This window comes from Acipenser ruthenus, chromosome 4 (assembly GCF_902713425.1).
Source record: "Acipenser ruthenus chromosome 4, fAciRut3.2 maternal haplotype, whole genome shotgun sequence".
In the NCBI taxonomy this organism is placed as follows: Eukaryota; Metazoa; Chordata; class Actinopteri; order Acipenseriformes; family Acipenseridae; genus Acipenser; species Acipenser ruthenus.
Genome location: NC_081192.1, coordinates 71,727,949 through 71,754,132, shown reverse-complemented (window position 1 = coordinate 71,754,132; position 26,184 = coordinate 71,727,949). Strand labels below are relative to the sequence as shown.

General features: G+C 36.6%; 1 protein-coding gene across 3 annotated transcripts; it reads right to left on the bottom strand.

The window, feature by feature from the left end:
* Positions 1-596: 596 nt before the first annotated feature.
* anln (anillin, actin binding protein) lies at positions 597-25,966 on the bottom strand. 3 transcript variants are annotated; one of them, XM_033998921.3, is made up of 25 exons: positions 25,720-25,966; positions 21,274-21,421; positions 19,287-19,559; positions 18,430-18,779; positions 17,545-17,914; positions 17,249-17,445; positions 16,217-16,327; positions 15,815-15,932; positions 14,519-14,665; positions 14,117-14,379; positions 12,872-13,017; positions 12,427-12,568; positions 11,996-12,131; positions 11,515-11,697; positions 11,274-11,400; positions 11,025-11,073; positions 10,628-10,681; positions 9,975-10,010; positions 9,509-9,530; positions 8,975-9,087; positions 5,089-5,142; positions 4,600-4,686; positions 3,051-3,158; positions 2,718-2,890; positions 597-2,344 (listed from the first exon to the last, which is right to left on the bottom strand). In XM_033998921.3, the coding sequence occupies exons 1-25, from the start codon at positions 25,735-25,737 to the stop codon at positions 2,230-2,232; spliced, it is 3,540 nt and encodes a 1,179-aa protein (XP_033854812.3). In that variant the 5' UTR covers positions 25,738-25,966; the 3' UTR covers positions 597-2,229. The 3 variants fall into 3 exon arrangements, with proteins under 3 accessions (XP_033854812.3, XP_033854813.3, XP_033854814.3); XM_033998922.3 differs by having other exon boundaries at positions 14,519-14,650; positions 25,720-25,965; XM_033998923.3 differs by lacking the exon at positions 5,089-5,142 and having other exon boundaries at positions 25,720-25,965.
* Positions 25,967-26,184: the final 218 nt, after the last annotated feature.

Here is a 26,184-nt window from a genome sequence, read left to right as displayed (position 1 = left end):
CTACAGTTCTGCACGTGGGCATCATCCAATGACATCATGGGCCACACAGCTTCTCAGAGCGGGCTAACCAAGGAATAGAGCGAGAGAGAGGTACACAAACAACCCGCTATTCACTCTGAGGTTCCATTCACACAAACACTTGAGTTACAGCATTTTACAGTGGCACATTTACAACTTGCAAGTGTATTCCCATCCCTCCCCAGTGTCCAACACAAAATCCAAGCCGTCACAGTGCCCCACTCCGACTGCCCCCCCAATACGCATACATTATTTTATATTATATATATATATATATATACACACACACACACATATATATACACATACATACATATACACACTTAAACTATACCTGCCATCTTCATCCAGACAGTGTTTCCTGAATTTCATAGGTAATGACTTTTGATGTATTCCCTTTTAAGATACATGATTTCCAGTGAGAGCTGGGAGTTTTGTGTCTATGAAAGAAGGTAGAAGTAGAGCCCCACCCATACACACACGAGAGTAGTTTTAAAACAGGGATTTATTGGAGTCCCCCGTCCCCCCCCAGGAAGAAAACATAACACAGGATGACTCAAAATAAAACAACTTCCTCATTTGTGATGTAGAATCTCAGATTTAAAAAGATTAAACCCAAGACAATTTTATAATTTCAGAACATTCAATCCAAAAAACTTCAGATTATGACAATACAAACTTTATCCTTGATGGAATAATAAATGCACTAAAGAACTTATTGTAGTTGGCATTGCAGTAAATAAAAATGTTCTTAACACAGCTGTTATCAGAACAGCATTGTTTTATTTCATAAAACTTTCCTTTGTGTAAATGAACTGTTCAGGTTGTTTTTATTTTAATTTTTTTTAAAGCGCAAACATTGCAATATGTCGTTAAAATATAAACTTAAGAATGTATATGGACATAAAATGTAAAGGAGTTAATACGTTTAAATAAGTTTGCTAGTGTTAAAATACAGTGAAAACATGCAGTTTAGCTAGAGCAGTTTATTTACGGCAAGAACACTATTTCGTTAAGTATGTACTTATTTAAAACTGCTTCCCTGACAGCAAGCATCATATATTAAATATCTAGCAGCATTGAAAAGTTTTGTAACATTTAAACTTAATTTCAGCTTAGTATTTTTCTAGCAAATTCAGACATCAGTGTGTGTGTGTGTATGTTATGTCTGTCATGCCACTGCCCACCCCCAACAAACAACACAATATGGCATAGCAAAAAGGATGTCCATTACGTTTTTAAAAGAGGACCTCAAAACAATCTTACAAACATTTTGAAGTACTTAATCCATATTTACCAAGAAATATTTAAGGTTGATCTGCAGACCATACACACACATTTTGGTATGCTTCAGTGTGCCGAATAGGCCTATTACTTTACAGCACCACAATAAGTATGGCTGAGAGCAAGAGCTCAGACTTTACAATGGAAAAGCATGCTCTTAAATTCGGCAACTTTCAGTGAACATTTTAAACTATGCAGGGTTTTCTAAGATTTATATGACATGTGCAATATCATTTTCTAACAGTCAAACTATGGATGCAAGTCAGATATGATCAGTTAAGTTTTTTTTTTTTTTTTTTTTTTTATCAACTATTTCAGCTGTTTTTGACATCCAGTTCAGTTTTACCAAAAATCAATTGGATTTGTGCAGCCAAGGGACATACCATTATTACACAGTTTTTTTTAACTGTGACAAAGGCTCAGCACATTGTTATTGCATCACTTGTATCAATGTATTATACAATTAGACAATGTACAAATAATAAAATAATGTATTAAGACAGTAAAAAAAATGTATGTATTATTTTCCTGGTACGCTCATCGTCGCCACAGTCAGTTTTAGGTAGCAAATCACGTCTGAGCAGTACTGCAGCTCATGTGATGTACGTAACACCTGAATTCAATCAATATGAGTCAATAGATTGCTTCAACAAAGTAATAAGACAAACTAAACTAAAGTTCAAGACACTGATCCCTTCATGAAATCAGCAACACCCCTAAGGAAAAATCTAGAGGAACAACCTGGAATACTAATTACTCTTTAATATCAGATTACTTGTTTGTAAGGTTTCACTGTGATTAGTTTTAAGGTGCAATTTGGAAATGAAATGACTCATGAGGAGATTGAGCATTTGTGATGTTCAAAGTTACAGAACACAACATTTTGTTTCAATGGTATTTACAGTATAAAAAACATCTCCTTATTCCTTAAACAGGCCTATAACAGGCACCAGGCTGCCACATGCGCAGGTCAATTAAAACTTGATTCAGTTTCTGCATCCATAGGTTACGTTCTTCCTTGGTGTCTGCAGACAGCCAGTTTCTACAAAGAAAACAAACAAATCTAGATTTAAAAAAAAAATGTGGAAAGCAAAAGAAAACATTGTTATGCTCGTCGTAATGCAAGAAAAATACACCCTTTTCACTGTTTTCCATAGTGTTATCCCTAGTAGAATACTACTGCTTGCATGACATATATATATATATATATATTTTAGCTCAAAGAGCCAGCTGCCCAACGTTTCGATATGTTGTACATATCTTTCTCAAGGGAGCCTGTGTTTGAATCAAAACATTGGAGGTATTTATAGGTTTTTGACGGCATGACAACTACTTGTTATTGTTTACATTCAAATCCACGATTTAAATAAATAAATAAATAAATAAATACATACAATCTATTGAAAAGCACTTACTTGGTAACCCACATTGTGTTCTTACACTGGCTAACCAGTGTTTCACTGTCATCTTCACGCTGAGGTCTGACTGTGATTAATTCAAATGTATTGGGGCGAGCACAGAATTCCCTATTTGCTGGATCAATCTTCCTGCTTGTACAATTAGAAAGGTTTATCCGACCAATTGGGTTCTGCAACGAAAGACATGGTTTAAACCTGTTAAACACAAGAGATAACTAAAGCAACAAGACAATCATTAAATCAACAATTTTTTATGAAGTTGTAAATAAACATCTTGATGTGTTGACCATTATCTGGCACAAAACAATTACTGTAAATGCAAATACAAACCTTGCGCTTTTCATCATCTGGGTAGGTCCAGTACGAGATGCAATATTCTGAGAGTACACACCATCGTCTATGCCAAGCTCCAAATCCACTTACATCTTCAAACATTGTCTGCAGGTACAAGACAGTGGTTTTTAATTGCACGGACGGACCACCCCCCCCCCCCCCCCTTATAAATATCAAGAAATGAGTGGATATAAGCAGATCATGTTTCAGGAAGTACATTTATCAGGCACATTTCTTTCCCTTATTACTAATAATGGCGTGAAGAACTTATTTTATTTATACATATTTATTTTGAGAAAATAAAGATAGAGAGTAGTGTCCATTATTGCTTATAAGACCTTTATTATGTCACTGCAATAACTTAGGTGAAACAATGTCTTGTAATTTGCCCAAACAAATATTTTTCAGGTCCCTCGGGTCATTAGAATAACCCATTCTTATACATGCATCTCTAAGCAGAATACATAATAAAAAAATACTTAATGTCAAAATAAATAAAAAATAAGAAATAGTGTTGAAAAAAATGCGAAAAACTATGGTTTCTGAAGTACTTTATAATGTTCCCCAGTGTTCTGAAAAAAGGGACACCAATTCCAAAGATGCTACTGTAAAAAATTGATTTTTAGTGAATTATTGGAAGACAGTCAACTACAGCCAAAAAAAACCCTGGTCGTGGGGGAGCATCCCACTGAAAAACGCTTGGTCCTAAAGGGTTAAAATGCTGCTTGTGAGCTTGGGTTTTCACACGTCAACACGTGTTCGGAGCTTGGGTTTTCACACGTATATATTGATCCCGCCTATCAGCCTCACGCCTTTCTGCCCTGATGCATATTCATATATATAAGATAACCATTGAAATCTTTGATCCTGAATCCAGCATCCTTGACAGGGGTGCAAATAGTTTTGAAAATTGGTGCTAAACTGTTTTGAATGTTTAGCACCAGAGAGCCCACTGGTGCTAAATTATTAAATACTGCACAAATCAAGCCCCCCTTACAACTTCTCACACGACATGAACTGTCACTCCTGTGTATGTGGATGAGTGTGGGTGGGTCATTGGAGTAGTCCAGACTCAATGGGAAACTATCATCTATGGTTGCTAATGAATAAAAATAAAATACAATTGACATCCCAATTGTTTTAACTGTCAGAGGAGGTGGAGGAGCCAGACTGCGATTTGGATGATGGCCCCTAATTTTGTCGAGTACCGAACCACTTCTGCTGGTACTCGTGACAACCTAATGATAAAAGTTATGTTAACTCCAGCTTATAACAATACCTGTAAGATATATGGGACCTTGTTGTGCTGTTTCCCCATCTTCCTGGATCACTTGAAATAACTCGGTAGTTTTTCGGCGTTATGAACTGCGTCTGACAAATCAGATCTATCCTGCAGCTTTGTGATATTTTTTACATTTTTGGCTGCAGTCCTGGAATTAGCACCTTCATTCCCTTAATTCATTCCCCCCACCCATAACCTGAGGACTGAGCATCAAGATATTCTAGATGAGTCGAATATAACCATTTGTGTAAGCTGATGCCTTACCAAAAATCCTCGTTCTTCAACCGACGATCCAACCTGACATTGAAGTTTCAGATAAATATGGCCTTCCAGAGGAGACATAAATGGAACCTGCAAAGCATATGACTGTGTGGTTAGTTTAATAAATTCATACAAACCACATGATTGATTTATTGTCAACTGGTCAAGAGGGCATGGGGTTTTTGTAATTGCTCATACCACCATGAAAATGCAAACACACAACATGTGGTTTAAACGGACATGGTGGATGTTTGGCTGGGCTCCTAAACCAACAAATTGTTCAGAGGAAAAAAGGAACTCAATCTGCACAGCTTTGAAACCTTAAACGAATTAACAATCTTGGTATTAAATAGTTTATAATTAATTTCAAAGCAATTAAGAGACTAATAGAAATGTTTAGGCTACACTACTGTATCTTCATATCCCAGACACAAACCTTTAAAACAACAACAAAAAAAGTAGCTTGGTACAAGCAAAAGCAAGCATAGCGACCTTGTCCTGAAACATATCGCCCAGAATCTGCTTGTCCTTTCCTTCATATCTCATCTAAAAAAAATAAAGTCAGTGTAAAAAAAAACTCATTTATATTTAAAAAAAAAAAAAGTCAACACTTAAACCTCTAATACTTTTTTTTTTTCTTAAAGCTAAATCCTCTATCGTCCCCCCCCCCCCCCCCCAATCACTCAATGGCCCACTTGTTAATAAAAACTACTACACAAAATCAATACTTAAGCTACACAAAACAAAATAACTACCGGTAAAATACAAAACAGTAGAACTATGCTACTCTGCCAAAACGATGCGAGAGACAAAGCTTTGTACATGTGGTTCATGCAAGAAAGGGAAAACGGCACTCCTATTTCAAGACCAGTACTTAAAGAGAAAGCATTGTTTTCCATAGTTGATTACATCCAGAGAACAATTTTAAAGCTAGTGATGGAAGTCATACAGTATTTTAAAAAAAAAAAAGAAAAAAAGACAGACACAGCATCACGCAGATTTGCTTAGCAGGGGAAAAACTCAGCACGTATGTGTTTTACAGGTGGAACCCTAGGTAATTTAATTTGGAATTTAAACTTCAGACAGCAGGGGTACTAAATTATTTTAATGAAGGACCAAAATTCTTGGTTACAGCAAGGTCAAGTTCTGGAGCACATTTTCACTCCTATCCCCATACCGACAAACAAACACAGAGCTACACAAATATAGTTTACACATGTTGTTGGTTTGATAGTTCTTCACTAGGTTTAAAGGAGTTTTGGGTGAATCAAAACTGTCTCATTTTGACTAGTTTGCCTTCTTTACTGACTTGTTGCTGCATGAGCTCTATCCCGGCCATAACCATAGAATTGTATAACTACTGTATTCTTATGTGTCTGTGTTAGCAGAGCCAAACATTGTGTTTCACCATTGCAAAAACAAAGCAAATTGTAGCAAACATAACTGAAGCACAAGAAAAACTGAACTGAAAAAAATCACTGTGCTTTCTCTTTCAAGTGAATTAAAAATAAAAACACCTTACAAATACAGAAATTTTAAATTCGGTACATATATAAAATCGGCTAAGACTCAAGGGCCTTGAGTTACAGGTGAGCTCAGCAAGAGCAATACAGACACACAAAGATTATTAATATTAATAACGTCTGTCTTGGAGAACAAATATCCGCACACATCATGTGATCTGCAGATACCAGGCCAGATACAGTGCCTGCAGTTCGAGGACACTGATGTGAACCAGTCGCCTGTCCTGACTGCGCAAGAGTTGCTGTGTGGACAGCATCTTGAGCTTTCTGTGCCTCAAGAACAGCTTGATCTATCTGAGGTTGAGAATGGGTCAGAAACTGCCGTTCCATTTGGACACCAGGAGGTATCGAGAGTAAAAAACGGACTCCACCGAGGGGGTCTACCACTTGGATAGCCTGCCTCAGTAACAGGGACACCACCAGGGTGTCGTGAGGGTTTGTGACCATGGTCACGACCACTCCAGCGAAGGGAAGAGGGGCCTGTTTGAACTGGAGCTGGTAGCCGAGCTGAGAACCCAGATGACGTTGGTGCATAATCACCAACGTGCCAGGTGGTGCTGAGAGAAGGATCCCTGGGCCTGTGGCAGCAAACCCTCAGGTCTACTGAGCCATGGCAAGTTTTACCTGCACCTTCCGAGCCTGCAGAGGGCGGCGATGTCCCCTGTTGGAAGGGGCGCCTTGCTGCGCTAGGGCAGCCAGCTGCCCCATAGGAGGCTGCTGGGGTCTGGGGCTCCACTGTGGCACGGGTCGCCATTGTGGCGCAGGTCTGCGGACTTGTGGCGCTTTCTTTGGCAGCAGGCGAGCCAGCTCCTTGGTGGACTCTCTGACCTGCTGTGACATCTTCAAGAGCTATTCCACTGCCAGGCCAAAAGTATGGCCTGGAGTGACAGGAGTGTCAAGGAGGGAAGCCTTATCTCCGTCTGGAACCCGTGCCTGGGAGAGCCACAACTGCCTTCGAGCGGCGATCAACACCGCAAGGCCTCTGCACAGGCCGGTGCAACCACAGCTCGGTGCGGTGCAGTACCGGGGTACCGAGGCTGTCGTGACCCAGTGCGGAGCATGCGGCGTGAACTCAGAGACAAGCTCTCCAATCAGCAGGCTCCTGCCAATGAATCGGTCAGTGTAGCCGGCCAGCTGAGCACCAGAGTGTTCGTAAAGGAGCGTGAGTTAGCAAACACAATCTTGTTCTGCTGCTAGCTGAAAAAAACAGCAAATCACATAGTGCACCTGGAAAAGAAATAGCTATAATATAGTAATAACAGACACTGTACAACAATATATACTATATATACACATTCAATACACAAGTGCACACACTAGCCTGAGCCCAGACTAGGTACCGCAGCCACGGTAGCACTATAAGACTATCTGAACCCAGAGAGCTTGAAATAAATCTCCTCAGGAGATACCACTCTAGCTGGAGTGAAACGTGACACAGAGAGGAGACTGAAATGATCCAGGGGTGGGGTGGGGTGGGGTGGGGTGGGGTGGTGGGGGGGTGAAGGCAAGCCGCAGGCTCCCGGCGTGCCACAAGGCCGCGTATGGACTCAAAACACACTCAAAACCGCCGGAAATAAAAGCTTAAATTATAAAATAATTCAGCGATTAATTCCACAAGGAAACATACAATCGAATTATACAAGTTTTAAAAAACATAGCTTTCGATGAATTAGTTTGAAAACGATAGAGTCTCTCTGCAGCTTTCTTGAATCAGACTGAAAAGAAAATGGCACTGTTCAACCGTCTTCATGGAGCCTAGTCCCTTCCAGGAGGGGCGGAGACTGGAGTGATGACATTGCCAGTCATTGCGTGACAGCTTTGGTAAGTCTCAATTTTCAGGTAAACAAAGTTAACCCATTATGTAATGGATACATTTCATACTTGAAAGGGAACTGCATGTGTTGTAAGCCTGACTTGGATAGCAGAATTTGACAATTTTAATCGCCAATACAATCAGCATACTCATTGCTAAGCTTTGCACACACAGCACATTTTGGTCGACAGTGGAATGATGAGATATCTGTCGTGGCTAGGGTTCTGTCTGAAGTTTAGTATATACGAGTAGTACAGTACCATATTGTGTGCTTTCCCAGTCAGGAGTACCAATTTATATATAAATTATCTGCTTGGAAAAGCTACTTAACAAAAATGGGCTTTGGGCACCGATACTTGTCGTTGTTTTCTTGGTCTTTGTGAAGTGTGATTTTCTGAACACGTACTAGAAGGTATGAAAATGTTATTTTAATTGTGAATTTTCAAAAACAATTACTAATGACGGTTGTTTTATTAGTCATAGAGAAGGGATATGTTGACGCTTACAAAACAGGCCATAGTAGCCAATGCACGAGTTTCACTTCATTTGAGCTGCTAATACTGATTACTTGTACATTTTGTTTCATTCATAGTTTGGACCAAGTATCTGCTACTTACTACCACAGTGACACCTACTGTACCCTCGCCTGCCACACTTCCATAAGAACTGTGCTGTCTGAAAAATACACAGCATTTCCAATGTGAATGCAAGTAAAAACAGACTGGCATATGACTTGTCGGTCCAGTCAAAAGGTACTTTTTTTTTTTTTTTTACGTGAAAGTTTATGTATATGCAAAAGACTTTGGGCATAAAAATAAAAAAAACAGTGCTTCACTTGTTTGAATAATTTTTACATCTGCTGTACTTATTTTGTATAGAATGTTTCAGTACCAGTCAGATGTGCTTTGCAGAGTGATGTTATGTACAGTGTAACACTAAGGAAACAGTGTACAATACATGTACATGTATGTCCCCCAAGCTGTTTGGATGACCAGGCTTCTACTGTACATTAAATGTGTAAATATTTTTTTTTACAATTTACCTTATCCAGTGGAAATGTATTTTTCCCAACAGAGGACAGAGTTAGTTTGTGTGATCCAACCAATACAAAATGACTGGTACGAACTGCATTGGGGCCTCCAGGACTGGCCAGAACTACAAATAAAGAAAGAATTTTGGTTTTCAAAGATTACAAATGTCATGGATCCGTAATTAATGAAAAGTGCTTTCCCAAATAGTTTATTCACAGTATAAAATTTACAAGTGAAAAGTCATCACGACGATACCCACCAGACTATCAACAGCTGCAATGTTTATTAAAAACAGATCAAATAAGTTTTAAAAGTAAACTAGGTAATTGTGCTATAAAATGGATGATCACAGTGGGGTGTTGCAGCTTTAATTTATTATATAAATTAAATACCAACAAAATTCATAACCGAACATCACATCATTTGAAAAGCAAAAAGTAATTAAAATTGAGCATGGATTAAGAACACATCTCTTGAACGTTACACATGCTAAATCAAGAGTATAACTCCATATTTACATGTGCTGTGGACATTTTGTTTCTTACCTGGTGTTTGAAGGTTACTCTTCTGTAAATATAAAAAAAAAAAAAAAAAAAATTATATATATGAAGAAATGTTCAATGCAAATGTATCAGGCATTTTAGTCTCCACTAAACAGGTATTATTGTAATAGCAAACTCTGATGTTCATAACTTCTCCGTTGATCTGCTATAAAACACACATTGTACAAGCAAAGCATCTTGTCACAGGACTCGATACTCAATCACTATATGTTAATTGACCATCAGAATTTTACAAGTGGTTCATATTTTTCATAACTGCCATCTCTATTATTCCTTTTTGCACCAAATTAAAGAAGTAAAACGGAAAACAAACAAAACTAGCTTGCCTGTGAAAAAAATCACCCGATGAACCCCAACCCCCCCCCTTCTGCACAACAATGTTAGTACCAGGCATATCTCGTAATTGAAAGCATATAATACCATATAATGGACAGACAGAATTACTTACAGTGATTGAAGTAAGTAGTCGCTTTGGTGTAATTGCCTGTTTAAAAAAAAAAAAAAGATAACAAAATAAAATAAAAATTGTTAAACCTGATAACTGCTCGAGACCATCTAAAAACATGGGATTTATAGACAAGCAATTTAATATTTAAGCTGTATTCACCAGGATTAATCAGCGTTATACATAAACAGGTGTCCTTTCAGACAAGTCTGAATGTACTGTATACCAAACAGCACTGTGTACTTTTTTTATATTTAATTAATTCCAACATCGCCTGTAAATTGTAAAAGGAGCTGTGGGTGGTAATTAATTAAACAAAAAATGTGCAATTATTTTACAGTCTTGGGAGAAATTAAAATGGAATCATTTATGTAAATATTAAAATAGCATTTGTATTAACCTTGGTAAAATGCTTAACCTGTAAAAATCCTACTTTCTTCACTTTACTATTGCACATTTAGGTAAATTACATTATTAATGCGAACTAATATTTAAAAAAAAATATATATACAAAAAAAAAAAATCACTTTTCCCTAAATTAGTAAAAATGTTTACTGTTTGTTTTAAAATGGTGCTGTGTCTAAGATAACCTCTTTACAAACCACAATAATGCTCACAAAGGCTTTAACCACCACCATCAGTTTTAAAGATACTACCTTTGATTTGTTGCCTTTTTTCCTCTTGTCGGCAGGTATGTCCTGCCTTTGCACCTGCAGGAACAAAGAAGTCACAGCAATTAGTCAAGTAGTCTCTGGACCTACCTGTTCATTCCAGCAAACCGGAGGGCCACATTTTTTTTCTCTTTAGGCCACACACAAGAAAATGCATGTACATTTTGTTTTTATAATCCTGAACCATCTAACCAGCTATATAGTATTTAATAAAATGTGCATTTTACAGAACAAAATGATCAAACACCTCTAATGTAGCAGTACAGGATAAACATGCTTACTAAATACAATATGGAAAGATACTTGAGATGCAAGACCTTAAGTGAGGATCTAAAACATCCAAAAACAAAAGGGATGGATCTGTTCATGATACAATACTTACCAAACTGTAAACTTCCATATCGATTTCAAAGTCACTTGACACATCTGGTCTATAGATTGGAAAAAAGTAATATAGAATCATGGTTACAAAAATATTGAACTCATATAGCACTGTTTAAAAACAGGATCTTATTTCAGTTTCGAAAAGATGACAGAAGTCATCTATTAAAGGGTGGTACTAATTTGAGGAATGTTCCGTAGCAAGTACAGTAGAATATATTAGAGAAATTAATTATTCAAGGTCACTTACAATGTAAACTTGGTCGGGAATGACAGGGCATCTCCACACAATGCATTCTGGGTACTGGATAATGGTGTTGCAACTGTATTTTCGGCTCCAGCTCTGATCATTATGAAGAAATAATAGTTTGCTGCATCTGTACAAAATTATCAAAACATATTTTTCAGATTGCATTTAACCATAACTAAATCACAGCAATCAACTTGGGTTTATAATCTTAAAGCATCAATATTTAAACTTTTTTTTTTACCTGGCTTATTGGCAGCAGAGCAAATGAAATCGGCTTTCAGAGGCAGGCGTATCTCTGACAGTGCTACTGATCCTTTGGAAGCAGAGCTGTCTTGTGCTTTAACTGTGCTTGAGGCCTGTTGGCCAGAAGGTCCCGCATTCTTAAGTTTATTCATCTCTGCAAGCAAAGCCACTCTTCTCTCAGCTACAAAAAAATAAAATAAAAATTAAATGATTCTGAAGTATTAGCGTTTGAGTTAAATTTAGGAAACCATTACTAGCAGAGGGGTTATGTACGTTAATGTGTATACTTCCACCATTTTATATATACAGATTTTAGATTTATATATTTAAACATGTTAATTTATTGGATACAAACAATACATCTGCATACAGTTAATTATGTTTTAAAATAAATATTTTTTGTGGCACTGTTCATAGCATAAAAAAGTGATTTTTTTTTTTTTTTAAATCAAAACAAAACTCTATTGCACTGCACATACTGGCAACAAGAAGCAATCTCTCAGCTTCAGCCTCCACTTGGGACCCCTTCCCATGCTCCACATCTGTGCAACAGTTTAAAGCCTGGCTGGCCTGATGAATCACAGTCTGTTGCATATTTATCTCATCATTCAGAATCTAAAATGAAAAAGACAATATTTAGAAACTGTTTGTTGTTAATCATCATAGTACTTTATTATGTATTTTTAAAAAGTATCCTAAAATAAAAAAATTACAGAAAGAACATCCTACAGATGTACTTTTTGTAAGCTTTATTCAACTGTACATTATTAAATTGCTAATTGTTTAATTTCCACCAATAGATTTTCCGACTGTTACCGACATCACTATAGCTTTATTTAAATTAGCAAACCATTAAATACAGACCAATTCTCTATAAAAAAAAAATAATTAAAAAAACCCTCCTATTTACCTTCATTTTTTGTTTTATAGTCACTTGGCCAGTATTCCTGTTCTCTTCTAGTTTTTGGTAAACATTCTCTTTGCGAACAATCACTTGTTTAACTTGTGGACGTTCAGTTTCCTTAAATCTTAGTGATCTATAAGCATCAATACTAAAAAATAAAGAGAAAAGAGAAAAAAAAAACACGTTGGACTATGAAATCTGCATATAGGTAATTTTCAATTTATATTTACATCAGCATGTTGATTACCAAATAGTTAATACTTCTGATGAAGTGTACCTACCCATCCAAAGTAATTAGTTCTGTTAACAATGAAGCTTGTTTCAAGAACATTTTTTTAGTAATTCAGTAGTTTCATTTACTTAAATGTTTAATACAATTATTTCTGTAAATTTCAGGAAATGAAAAACTATCCACCACAAGTGGGGTCAAATTCTAAGATTTAATATTTACCTGTACAAAAGGTTATGCTCATCTCCAGCCAGTTCAATATTGTCAGCAGACTCTGCATGGGGCACTCGAGCCCTCTGGAATCGGATGGGCCTATTTGTATCAGGCAGTTCACTAAACTCAAGAGCTGTACTGGTTGGAGTCGAAATCTATAGAGAAAAATAATTAAATTGAAATAAAATTGTATGTCTTAGTATTTTTCATTTAATTTTTGTTTCAGTTCTTGGTTGAAATCTTTATACAAACATCAAAATGTAGATAGTTTACTATAGTGTGCACCATAAATAAAATTAAGTTTAACCTTGCTTTGAATAGGGGTCTACCTAATTTGCGAAAATCAGGAAATTGAGGGGTCACAGCGAAATTCACCTCTTTGGTGACAATGCATACTGGACTAGCACAGAGAGAGAAAAAAAGAGAAAACTAAATTTCAATGAACTACTGCACACCACAAGCGACGCAAACTACGTATCTTAATTGTGTAGATAGGCTTTTTCTTTATTCCTTTGCCATACAATATTTTATCAGCCTATCAATTGCATTTGTACTGGCTTTTCTGTGACCTGTACTCTACAGCAGCAGGTGGGACAAAGTCAGTGTTGCATTGTTATTTTGATTTAGGTTGCTAAAATGTAGTTTTCAGCATTGGAGGTAAAATACCAAAAATGGACGACAAAGCAAAAAGAGCAAAAGTATATTTTGGCTGAGGATCGTGTCAAGAAATTTCCCAAATAAACTTTACATGCAGATGGAAGTAAATTGTTTTGCACATCTTGTAATGTGACTTTGGAGAAAATACGATCAATCGCTATTTAGCTTCAGAATCACAGAACATTCTATAGGGTGATGCAAAATGTTTAGCCACAGCTGTACATAATTATTATTATTATTTATTTTCTTAGCAGACGCAATTATCCAGTGCGACTTACAATTGTTACAAGATATCACAATATACATTATTTCACATTATACAGATATCACATTATTTATTTTTACATACAATTACCCATTTATACAGTTGGGTTTTTACTGGAGCAATCTAGGTAAAGTACCTTGCTCAAGGGTACAACAGCAGTGTCCCCCACTGGGGATTGAACCCACAACCCTCTGGTCAAGAGTCCAGAGCCCTAACCACTACTCCACACTGCTGCCCTATAATATTACACACTCAATATTGTGGGAGGGTATCAAAGTATTTTGGATATATCAAATCCAAAAACATACAACAGCCTGGTCAAATACCCTTACCTCTGGACTTGTCACTACTGCATTTACAGTCTCAGCTAAGGGTGTGAGAAGCGACATTGAGGAAATATTTAGTTTGTCATTATCATCCTCCTCCTCCTCCTCCTCTTCTTCTTCAAACAACTGTGTTTCTCTTTTTGGGCTCTTCTTACTTTGTTCTTGCTCCTCCTCCAGAACACCATCAAACAGATCATCAATGACCCTTGAACTGTTGATCTCTTCTTCATCCACATTCAACTCAATTTCACGCACCACTTCATCTTTATCTAAGAAATATGAAATATTTTATTTGACAGTCTACACATCTTAAACAGTTCTGATCTGTCTTACACATTCTTTGTATGATCTTGTTTAAAATGATAACAATTCAAATCTACACAACAGGGTACATAGAGTTATGAGCACCTTGCTTTCCATCTGTTCTTGATAGAAGTTCTGTAGATTTAATTTCTTCTGAGAAAGTCACTTTTATCAAAGGGCTGGTGGATTTTATAGGACTGGCTGCCAGTTTTGTTCCTTTAAGGATGCTTGCAATACCTAATGAATAAGAATCTGTCAAATTCAAAGGTTTCAGCAACAAAAACAGTGCACACAATGTTATTGAATACACCAATGCCTCAAAGTTATTCTACAGAGCGTTCGCCAGGAGAGAATTTCTCTTACAAATTATATGTGGGAACAGAAAACAATGAGCTGCACAATCGCTGCAGGAGGGAGCAAGATCTGGATACACTACCATGCTTTTCTCTTGCCTGGTGAATGCTCAAGTAAAAACTTGGGAAATGTATAGTAGTAGTTTGGAAACAAATGATTCACAGCAAGACTAGGGGCGGAGAGACTGTTCATACATCTCTTACATATTTTTAAAGAGGAGACTATTTTCTATTCCGGAATACAGAGAAAGCAGTGAAGTTATCCGGCGACAAACTCCCCATCCCCAGTTGTACTCCTCTCCTAGAAAAAGGGGAACATTTTGGGGTAAAATTCTACATGCGATGTCTTGCTCCTTTAAATATTTAGCATATTTTTAAAAGAGGTGATGATCTGTTCAGAGATACAACAGTATTTAGTAAGGGGTCTGACAGGAAAAAATGTGCAATACAATCCCCACCCTAGTCTTGCTGTAAATCAGGGCTTCTCAAACATGGTCCTGGGGATTGCCTGTGTCTGCTGGTTTTCATTCCAACTGAGCTCTCAGTTACTTAACTATACCCTTAATTGATCTGATAATTTGCTAAATTAGACCTGTTTACTTGTTTTCAGTTATTAAACAGTTGCAGATTTCAAGTTAGATACAACATTTTATAATTAACTTGACCTCTACAACTGTTTAAGAGCTGAAAACAACAAAAAAGGTTTAATTAAGCAAGTTATCATTTCAATTAAGGGTCTAGTTAAGTAACTGCGAGTTCAGTTGGAATGCAAACCAGAAGACATAGGGGGTCCCCAGGACCAGATTTGAGAACCCCTGCAGTAAATTATTTGTTGTTTCCAAACTTTTGAACACTACTGTATTTCCAAAGGTTATGTGTGGATAAAATATAAATAATTTGAGTAATGTATGAACACCGGATGGTGTTCTGTAACACTAACATGACACCAGATTAGAAGTCCAAATACGGATAGATAGGTTACAATCATCTTTGATTAACTGAATGTCATAAAAAAGAAAAAAAAAAAACCAACACATTAAATTAATACCTGAAGAACTTGATTCTGAAGATTTTAAATATGAACCCTCAGATTCATTGCCTTTTGCAGAAAGAGATTTTATCTGCTGGGGCTCAGAATATGGAACCTCTTGTGTTTCAGAAGCATCCTAAAGTAAAATAAATAAAACAAAATGTAGCAAGCAACTTAGTTATTTTGGGACTTATTTATTGAAGACCACCATTTTAAAAGCCAAGAAAAGTTATTTCACAATAATGATCCATTGCTCCCTAAAATTAGTTTTCATTAGATGAAAAGGGACAAAGGGAAGGAGAAGTTTGTTACGTTTGTCAGAAAACCAACTGGTTTTCACTTCAACATGATTCTACATAAAGAGTGATAAAAAAAGCCATCAAACAAGAAATGTCTTCTATTGGATAATAAATGCCTTGCCTTTTTAGTTTGCAGCGGCTTTGTGTCTGAGCTTTCATCTTTCTTGTCGCAAGCCCACATGTTCCCCTTCTGGAAACGATTACGAATTGATGCAAGTTCGCTTTCACGCTCCTAACAATACAAAGAAAGTAATATGCAGTAGTTCATGATGAAAACAAATCAGCATCTATAACCTTTCAAAAAACATTGTAGAAAGGATGTATGTAAATGATTTTAAAATAACTTTTTAAAACGTTAATAAAATAAAGGCGATGTGTTTTCTTTAATGGTTTAACCCTTTGCGGCCCTATGTCGGACCTGGTCCGACATTGCAATTATTCCTATGCGGTCCAATGTCGGACCCTGTCCAACATCATCAAAAAGACGCAAAAAACGGGTTTCTAGTCATTTTTTCTCCAGAAAAAGCCGAAAAAACCATTCAATGGCCGAGTGGGAGCGACAGGAGCTGAGACAAGCCGAAAAAAAAAAAAGGGCGTATCTCATGAATAGTCATACTTGCCCCTGGCATCAGATAACGCGGCCATAAGGAAACAAGCTGGCTGTAACTGCATCAGCGCTCAGGAAAATATCACGGACATTTGCAGAGCTTTTTTGAGATGTTATAGTAATAAAATAATGACTTGGATCGCATTATTAAGGCGTTTGGTGATAAAACGAGTGATCAGAAGATGATTGATCGGTATGTACGACTATTATTATTATTTATTTATTGGCATATGTGAAAGCTATAGCGAACGAAAGGGTGGGGCGGGGCTGGAGATGCCTATTGAGTGCTTTGTTGATATGCAGGGCTTTTTAAACCCGTTTGACTGTGGAAAAAAATACTTTTAAACAGTGCGTCTAAAATTAACTGCGCGTGTGAAAATAAATTGGACCTGACGCGCACTTAATAAATGGACTGCAAAGGGTTAATGAAATGTTACAACAGAAATGGTGACTTTTCTTTTTGTTTTGGAGTTCAAGTTGCAATGGATGGAAAGAAGTGGCATGAATTCATGCACAATATTGCTTAAATGATTTGCCAGATCATACCTGTCTCTTCTTTTGAGTTAGATCAGCTGTAGTAGTTGTTAATTGCTTTGCTTTCAATAACCTTTCTTGGACTCTCTTTGTATTTGGTGTGACAGTGGTTGTTCTTTGTCCCAAGGTACTTGAAGGAGGACTCTGGGTTGTGCGCTCCTGGCAGCGCTCTCCAAAACGTTCAAGGAAAGATTTAATGCCTGTTCCACCTACAGCAGGAAAATACATTAGTTAAAATGTATTTATTTGCTAATGTGCATGAATAACAATCTGCTTGAACTTATAAGAAGCATGAAATATAAACAAACCTGGTGTAGATGATGTATCCTTCTCCTGTTGCTGAACATGGGTTTCTTTGGTTAACTGTTCTCTTGTCTGGAGGCGTGTTGAAGCTACTTTGGTTGCCTGCAGTGCCTGTACCTCAGTTGTTTTCTTAGGACTGGGAGATAATACTCTTCCTGACTGAAATGGAGATTGTGCTTTGGGTGCCTCATTTTTCTGAGGGCTGTGTGCAATACTTTGCTCTGACTGTAGTGTAGCCAGTGGTTTGGATATCTCGGTTTTCTGGGGACTGGATGGAATCCGTCTACCCGACTGTGACTGTAGTTTTGGTATTTCGGTTTTCTGAGGACTTGGTGGAAAATCTCGGGTTGACTTAACTGGCGAGAGCACGGAACCCTGCAACAAATCACAGAGATTTACTATAAAATCAAATGGTATAATTGTAAATAAAGGTTAACATTTTTATATGAGTTGAAAATATTGTTTCATTGAGTAAGAAACAGCCACATAAGCTTTTTTTTTTTTTTTTTTTTTTAAAAGACTATTGACAATACATTTTGTGTTTGGTTTAAAATCAATATAAATACATTCTAGCACAGACATGAAGGTATTTGAAACCACAAACAGTACTAATTCATGTGGATTTGATTAATACACATTTTAAAGTAAAACATTAGGGCCTAGTTATTTTAAAGATTATTTGTATTTACTTGAACAGCCTGTAGAGCACCTATATTAAAAGTAACACTTTCTTTTTTTTTTTTTTTAAAGCTAATGAATTTCCTAGAAAGAAAATCTGAATGGACAAACTGCAGCTACATACGTTGTCACCATCAGTGAAGAATTTGCCTAGCAGAACACAGAAACATTGTGCAAAGCAGTCAGAATTATTAAACTCATTGTTTACCCACCTGTTGAGCAGAAATGATTGGCTTATTCACTGATGCTTCAGTAGTCTTTTGAAAATAGGATGTAGTGTGTGGCTTCACATTGCTGCTGCTAGCACAAGCAGATGCTCCATTTGTAGTGGATTGTTTTGATAAACAAGCGGTGCCAGGCTGTTCTTGTGCATTGTTTCTCTTTACAGATGGGTGACTTAGGTCATCTTCCCACGAGCCAATTGCAGCAGCAAGGTTTGCTAATCTGCCTTTTCTTCCCACTGGAGTCTCAGATGATGCAGCAATAGCTGTCTGCCTAGGAGGCGAGGGTACTTTCTTTTGAGACCGCACAGGTGAAAGGTGTGCGCTTTCCAAAGTAGGATCTATAAAATAAAATAAGCATGTATCTTTGGCCGGTATCAGCTCAGTATTGAATTTTTGAAAATGTCAGTATCTGATCGGTTTCAGTTTTAAAAAGAAATGCATCTTAATTAAAACTGACTTTGTAATGCGTATGGTTCACATAGTAAATACACTTTTTCTTTAATGGAATAATCAAAGAAAGTGAATGATCAATTGATCACATATAATCCTATATTATATGGACTTTTGGAAAAATAAGGACCTTTCGCATTTAAGTTAAGCTCTAAAATACCAGGTAAGAGATGCATTTCAGTACTTAATTAATTCATTAATTTAATTAAACTTCAATTATAATGTCACACATGTCCAGATTTTACTTCTCAAAATACTATACTTAATTTATTTCATTAAACCTGTAGAAAAAAATGTTTAATACAGAAATATGTAACTTGTGTGTGTGTGTGTGTCTTTCAGGACTGTAAAACAGGCAAACACTGACAAGTACTTGAATTGCTGTAAAAACATACCATCATTATCCAAGTATCGTCGCTGTTCTGCCAGTTTCTGCAAGCGGGATTTCACTGAAGTACTTGCAGGACTTGTACATTTTACACCGTTATCTCCCTTGTCAATGGTTGAAACACTGCTTACAGGAGCTTCTGGTGGCTTACGAGCCGTTTCAGATGGTTCAGGCAGAGGATCAGGGGATAGGGGTAGTCTGTTCTCTACACCAAAGGCAGGAACTTCTTTGTTGTCTGAACATCTTTTTTTTGATGGAGAAGGTTTGGTGGAAGGTTGGACTAGAGGAGAAAAAAAAAGCAGTCATGCATTCAATTCCAGAAAAAAATGCTACCTCATGACAGAAACAGGCATTTCCCTTGCCTTCTCCAAGAGTAAAATTGAAAGCTGTAGCAGGCACTAAAGTCAGGTACCCTAATCTTTTAAATGGTAAATGGTAAGTAGCTGTATCTTTTAAATAATAGTTGTGTTTTGTTGCTCCAATACTAAATTTTCAAAATATTTCATTTTATGTGCCTGTAGAATCCTAGTTGTAATTCACGATTCTGAAGACATCACATTGGTAACCTTTCCACTCTGGAGGGTCCTTTCTTGATTTCTTTGGAATCAGGCAGTACAAGTTGGATTCAGTGTTGAAAGTTCTCTGCATTATTTTGGTTCTATATTAAATGCTTACAGTATTGTGTTATACAGTATATAGTAAATACTGTAGCAGGGCTCAACATTAACGGCGGCCACGGGGCAATTGCCGCAATGCCCCTCAAAATTTATGTCTATTATTCACGGCCATTATAGCTGCAGTGCCCTTTCAGCTACAGCAACTAGAGATGCCAGCATTAAAGCCAAACAATAACATGATTACGTGATTTGCGTGGCTGTCGCATCAGCAGGGAGAAAAAAAAACAAAATAATGACCCTTTCAAGCACATGGATTTCTACCGAGCGTAATAGACCACCTAGAAGCTGATTACTTATTCGCGGTATAGTTGACAAAGCGGTGTGTCCTTTTTCTGCTCCACTTGTTACAACTTTCCAAAAAAAATAAAAAAACACCCAATTCCGCCTACCCACATTCTGTTTCTTGGCTGCCGGCTGGCATTGTAAACAAGCTCTGTGCACAAATATATTAAACTGAGGTGAGGAAGAGTTTTCATTAAAAGAATACTGGGTACCTGTAGTTGCAAATTATTTTAAGATTTAGGCTTTGGAAAGTTGGTAGCTTTATCCATAAATACAACACAGCGACTCAAATTTTATGTTACACATGGGAATGACATTTGAGTTTATGTTAAACTGAGTCGAATATATGCTATTAATTGAACAAAAAACGGTCCCATGGAATAGCGATAAAAGCCAATGCCTGGCTTCAGCACAGGGAGCTATGTCCTCGCAGGCTCAAATCTACAGCTCTGGCCAAAGTTTGGCATTACCCTATAGAATGAACTAATTTTGCTTCATAGTCAAATGAAACCTGCTGAATAATGTTACGTTAACATATTGAATTACAAACCACTTTGTAGTTTTCCATAGCAAAAACTGACAAACCGATTATGTGACATTTCAGAATCTAACATGAAATACTGTACTACTAATGGCTTCCGGTAGACACTTGCAACATCATTTTGTAGTTTACTTAATTACATGACATTAATTAAATGATCTAAATTATGTTCACATAATTAAAAAAAAAAAGTCTAGATCCTAAAATTTTAGGTGATGCACAACATTGGGCCATAGCTGTAGACTGCTGGTTACAAAAAAAAAAAAAACTTAAGATCAATAAATTGTTCTTATTAAGTAAAACGGTTGTTTCTTTCTGTGGTCAATAATTAGCTTCATATATGAATCCTACACTTTGGCCTTGACTTAAGTTTAGTGGCCTCGGTACCCTCAACAAATTTATTGAACTGAAGGCCATTTTGGCCTTCCCTTTTTGTTGCCAATTTAGAGCCCTGTTGTTGACAGGAACAATTAAGTGTATGAAGAACATCTTACCTTCCTCTGCAGGCTGCAGTGGTTGTTTGTTTGTTTCTGCAAGAGGTTCTCTGGTTCTTTTTGCAACTGGTCTTGCAGCTGCTGTGGGTCTATCTGCCATTTTCTTCTGGAGATTTTCTCTGCGGGCTCGAGTTCTTTCTAGAAGTTTCTATAACGGCAAAAAAAAAAAGTGTGTCAACATTTTATTGTCTCGGTTGTTGGTATCAAACTTAATTTATGCTGTTTAGATCATATGCTTTTTGTAAGCCCTTTGATTTACACGTGTTGCCTTAAGTATTGTCTATTACATTATTTATTTTAGAAGAATAATGAAAGATTCATCTCTTTCTCATCTTTAACAAATACATTCACAATCATCTGTTTAGTGCATCTGGGAATCACGAAGATGTACAGAGTTCATCCTGTTTTGTTTTTTTGTACGTTACTATAAACACTGTGTGCAGTAAACATCTGAATAGTTTTCTTAATCTGTAGGATTACAGCACTTATACCGTTCCACTTTTTCAGCCTTCTCATTTCTAGCCGGCGGCCGGCTAAATTGCTGCCTACTTTTCCAGATAAGCTGCCTAAAATTGTTATTTCAATAAGAAAAGAAAGGTTTTACAGTGCTCGTATGTTCCAGTGAATAGTATTCAAAATGTTTATTTTCTTCCAGTAAAATAGCGGCAATTTACACAATTCATTACTTTAAGTCGAGTAAAACATTCCTTCTCTGAGGGCATTTTGTTTCCAGTTATGTTTCCATGGACACCCTGAATCGCAATGGACCAATCAGTTTCAAGCGATGATTGGTGATGAAGGCTGAACGATGAAGCGGTTATCAAATCAATCATCGATTAAAGGCTGTTACCGACCGACGCGATGCGGCAAGCAAGACTGTGCAGCGACGCGACAAAATGAATAGAACCTATACTTTTGATAAGTATCTTTGACAGTTTGAATCCTATTTTTTGCTTTTTGTCACGCATCAGCTAGTGCATTGAGCAATAAGAGAACAGCTTCAATGCACGTGGTGAAGCTGCATCCAGAATGACTGAGGGAACAATAAAAAATATCCAGAGCTTTATGACAAAGGTCATCGCAATTATAAAGATAGAGATTTGAAATACAATAGTACAGTGATCCATTGTTAGTATGTATGGTGAATAAACTTGAGTTCTGGGGGGAGAACGTACACAATTGAAAGTCACATATGTTTCTTCTTAGCTATTAAATGAACGAGTTTTGCTTTTGCTGAATAAAAGTAATTCACGGGCAAAAAAAATAAAACAATTTAATAGTGTCATAACAGTGTATACTCTTACTGGGTAAACAACATGTACAAAAACATTGCCACAAACTGTATACTGTAGACTCCTTAAAATGTGTATCTTCTCTATTCATACACAATCCGACATGTTATTGAAGCTACCGCTAGGCCATAGGGGAACATGCACTAAATCAACATTCACCCTTAAATTCAAACAGGTTCTTCCTTTTTTCAGATGGTCAACAGTCATCCATTCATTCCATTAATGTACATATTTGACATTCCTGCATATGAACTGAAAAAGCTTTTTTTTTTAGAAATAGCCCCAACCCCACCACACATCTGACTAGTTATATTGTACATTTGTTGTTCCTAGAAGATAGAAACATTCAAGTACAATTATGGAGGCTGTGTGGTCCAGTGGTTAAAGAAAACGGCTTGTAACCAGGAGGTCCCCGGTTCAAATCCCATCTCAACCACTGACTCATTGTGTGACCCTGAGCAAGTCGCTTAACCTCCTTGTGCTCCGTCTTTCGGGTGAGACGTAATTGTAAGTGACTCTGCAGCTGATGCATAGTTCACACACCCTAGTCTCTAAGTCGCCTTGGATAAAGACGTCTGGTAAATAAACAAATAATAAAATGAAATACTGTACAGTTTGTCCAACAATAGACATGAAAGTGAATTAGTGATTTGAATAATACATCTTATTTCATTAAGTATTAAAGTACTTTAAGAGCAAAGAAATTTGAAGTGCAGATACACAGTATGTACTCTTTAAAAGTATGTGAATTTGAAAGAGGGTGTTTAGTTGCAATACAACTAAATTCCCCCTCCCTAACACATTTTTTTTCTTAGTTTAACTTTAATCTTCTGTGCACAATGTGTCAGACATTATTTACTCACTGTAATATACTGTATAGAACTTGAAATATGCAGTACACAGCTTGCATTTTTAAATAAGCTGCACATTATAAACCTAAATGAGTGGCTAGTTTCCAGTAAAACAAGTAATACTGTAGAATTTGAATGACTTAATGCAGCAAGCATGATGGAACACATCCCATTACAGTTGGCTTAGGATTTGGCAGAAGTAGAAATTTCAGTTAGGATCTGGATGTCATTCCTTAACATATGAATCACACACGACTTTAAAAAACTCAAATTCTATTGGCTGTAACAACTGACACAGAACTTCAAAGCAGTGTCATCAAAAACTTCCACCTTTGCCTTGTGTGCTAAAACCAATATACTATACCACAATTTGAAGTGATCCACTAAAGAATTAATTATATAGCCTATGTGATCCAAGGACACATTTACTGTTAATTGATGGAAGACGAAAAAAGAAATTAACATACAAACACTCTCTAAACATGATTTTCATACTTTTAGAAAGTAAGGAAGGATGATCTACTTAGAGCCAAATAAAATAGCAATTAATAGAAAAGTGCCGAAAAATTAATAGAAAGCATTTCAAATATCACATTTATTTTCACTTATAGTATTCAAATGTAGTTGTACTATGCACCAGGTTTTATGCAAATGATACAATTCTTACATTTTACAGTTTAACATTTACAGTTTTAATCTATAAATCTGCAGGCATTTCAGTCATTTCATATATAATGACAAACACTTGCCTGGCTTCCCAGACAGATGACATGTCAAAAAAACATTTTGCACCAGGCAACATTAAAATTAAAATATGACTTATGAAAAGCACACCAATTATTATTATTATTATTATTATTATTATTATTATTAATTTCTTAATAATAATAATAATTACATACAATTACCCATTTATACAGTTGGGTTTTTACTGGAGCAATCTAGGTAAAGTACCTTGCTCAAGGGTACAGCAGCAGTGTCCCCCACCAGGGATTGAACCCACGACCCTCCGGTCAAGAGTCCAGAGCCCTAACCACTACTCCACACTGCTGCCATATAACACCAATTCTTAACTTCAGGAAGAAAGGGATATTCCACAATTGAGGCTACCAGGGGAAGAAATCTGGGGCCACTAACACCAATGATTCTATCGTGAAGAGAAAAAACATTCTAAGTTTATTATTTCAGTTTGAGTGAAAAGTGATGTTATTTATTTATTTTTAAATATATAAATACACTTCTTGTTCCCCTGGCTCCATACAAGAGTTTACCGTTTAAATGAACTACATTTTACTGTTTAAAATGTGCCAGTTAATGAGAACATAAACACTGGAACACTGCAGGATGTGATACAGTAGTTGGAACACATCCCAGAATGCATCGTGCAGAACTTTGAAAAGAAAAGCTCAAGAGGTAAGGACATTACCAATTAAGGAAATATATTTTCTTTGTTTTAAGATCTAAACTTAGTGTCATACGACTGAGGTGGTATATTACTTCCGAAAAAAAATATTTAGATTTCAAGTAATGCTCATGGTATGGGTGTACTTGTATTATCCTGTAGGGCTGTCAGTTATGCCTCAAAACAGCAGTCAATTAATTGGGCACAAAATATAACCGTTAGAAAAAATAATTGCACGTACATCGACTATATGTGGTCATGCATACTGTCAATTCTCAAACTGTTCTTGTGAAAAAATAAAAAGCACTAGCAACGAGCTGTTTTTCAAGTCACTACTTCCATCCCAGGACCACTGCACTGGGTGCGGTCAGACCACAAAAATGTAAAGAGCAACAGTCTATGCATGTCGTCATACAATTTTAAACTCCCTATATCTGGCGACAAATGTACAGTTCTGTTTTCTTCTTGCTGCAATTGCTGTTGTTAATTTTACAGTTCGTATCCGATATTAAATAATGCGACAATAGTGATAATATATATTATACACACATACACACGCACGCACAAACACACACTTATTAAAAAAAAAACAAAAAAAAACAGTACTGACTGGTCCAACTGTTAATATAGTGGAAGAAACAGTGTAGGTGTGTATATATGTGTAGTGTATATATATGTATACATGTATATTATATATATATATATATATATATATACGTTCCACCAGTCAGACATTTTAATTTTACACGTGCAATGTTATAATATTTAACACATAATTACCATTACGTTTCTATACAACTTGACGAGCGCAAGAAATAATGTTAAACAACCAGAAATGCAGAACGGAAAAACGCCCGGTATAATGCTTAATTTAAAAAAAAAAAAAAATCAAACAACTCACCTCTGTGAACGGATCCATGTTGCTTGTTTTACTGTCTCAGCACTATGTTATATGATAATTAGTTTATGTGTAAATTACACACAATTTCTTTTAATAAATACGCACTAGTAATTTCTATTCTTCCGTCTCTGCTCAAAGCAAGCAACTGTTCAAATTTGAATTTCAGCGCCCCTCTCATTGCGCATTCCGTACGTCACGTGACGTGTCTGACGCGCTTCCAGGGTGTGGGCAGGACAGTTCCACGACAGTTGCAGTATGTGGATAGTTTGCATACGGATACTTTTTTTTATTATTCCAAACTGCCAGATGTTAAGTGACGACGGTTGCAGTGCTGTATAATACATTACGTATTATATATTTTTTTACTTTATTTGCACAGGCTCAGCTATAAGTGCAACAAAACCTAGATGACATTATTTTATAAATAGAATAAAAGATGGGCTTCAGTGAGTTACAGGAAAATAA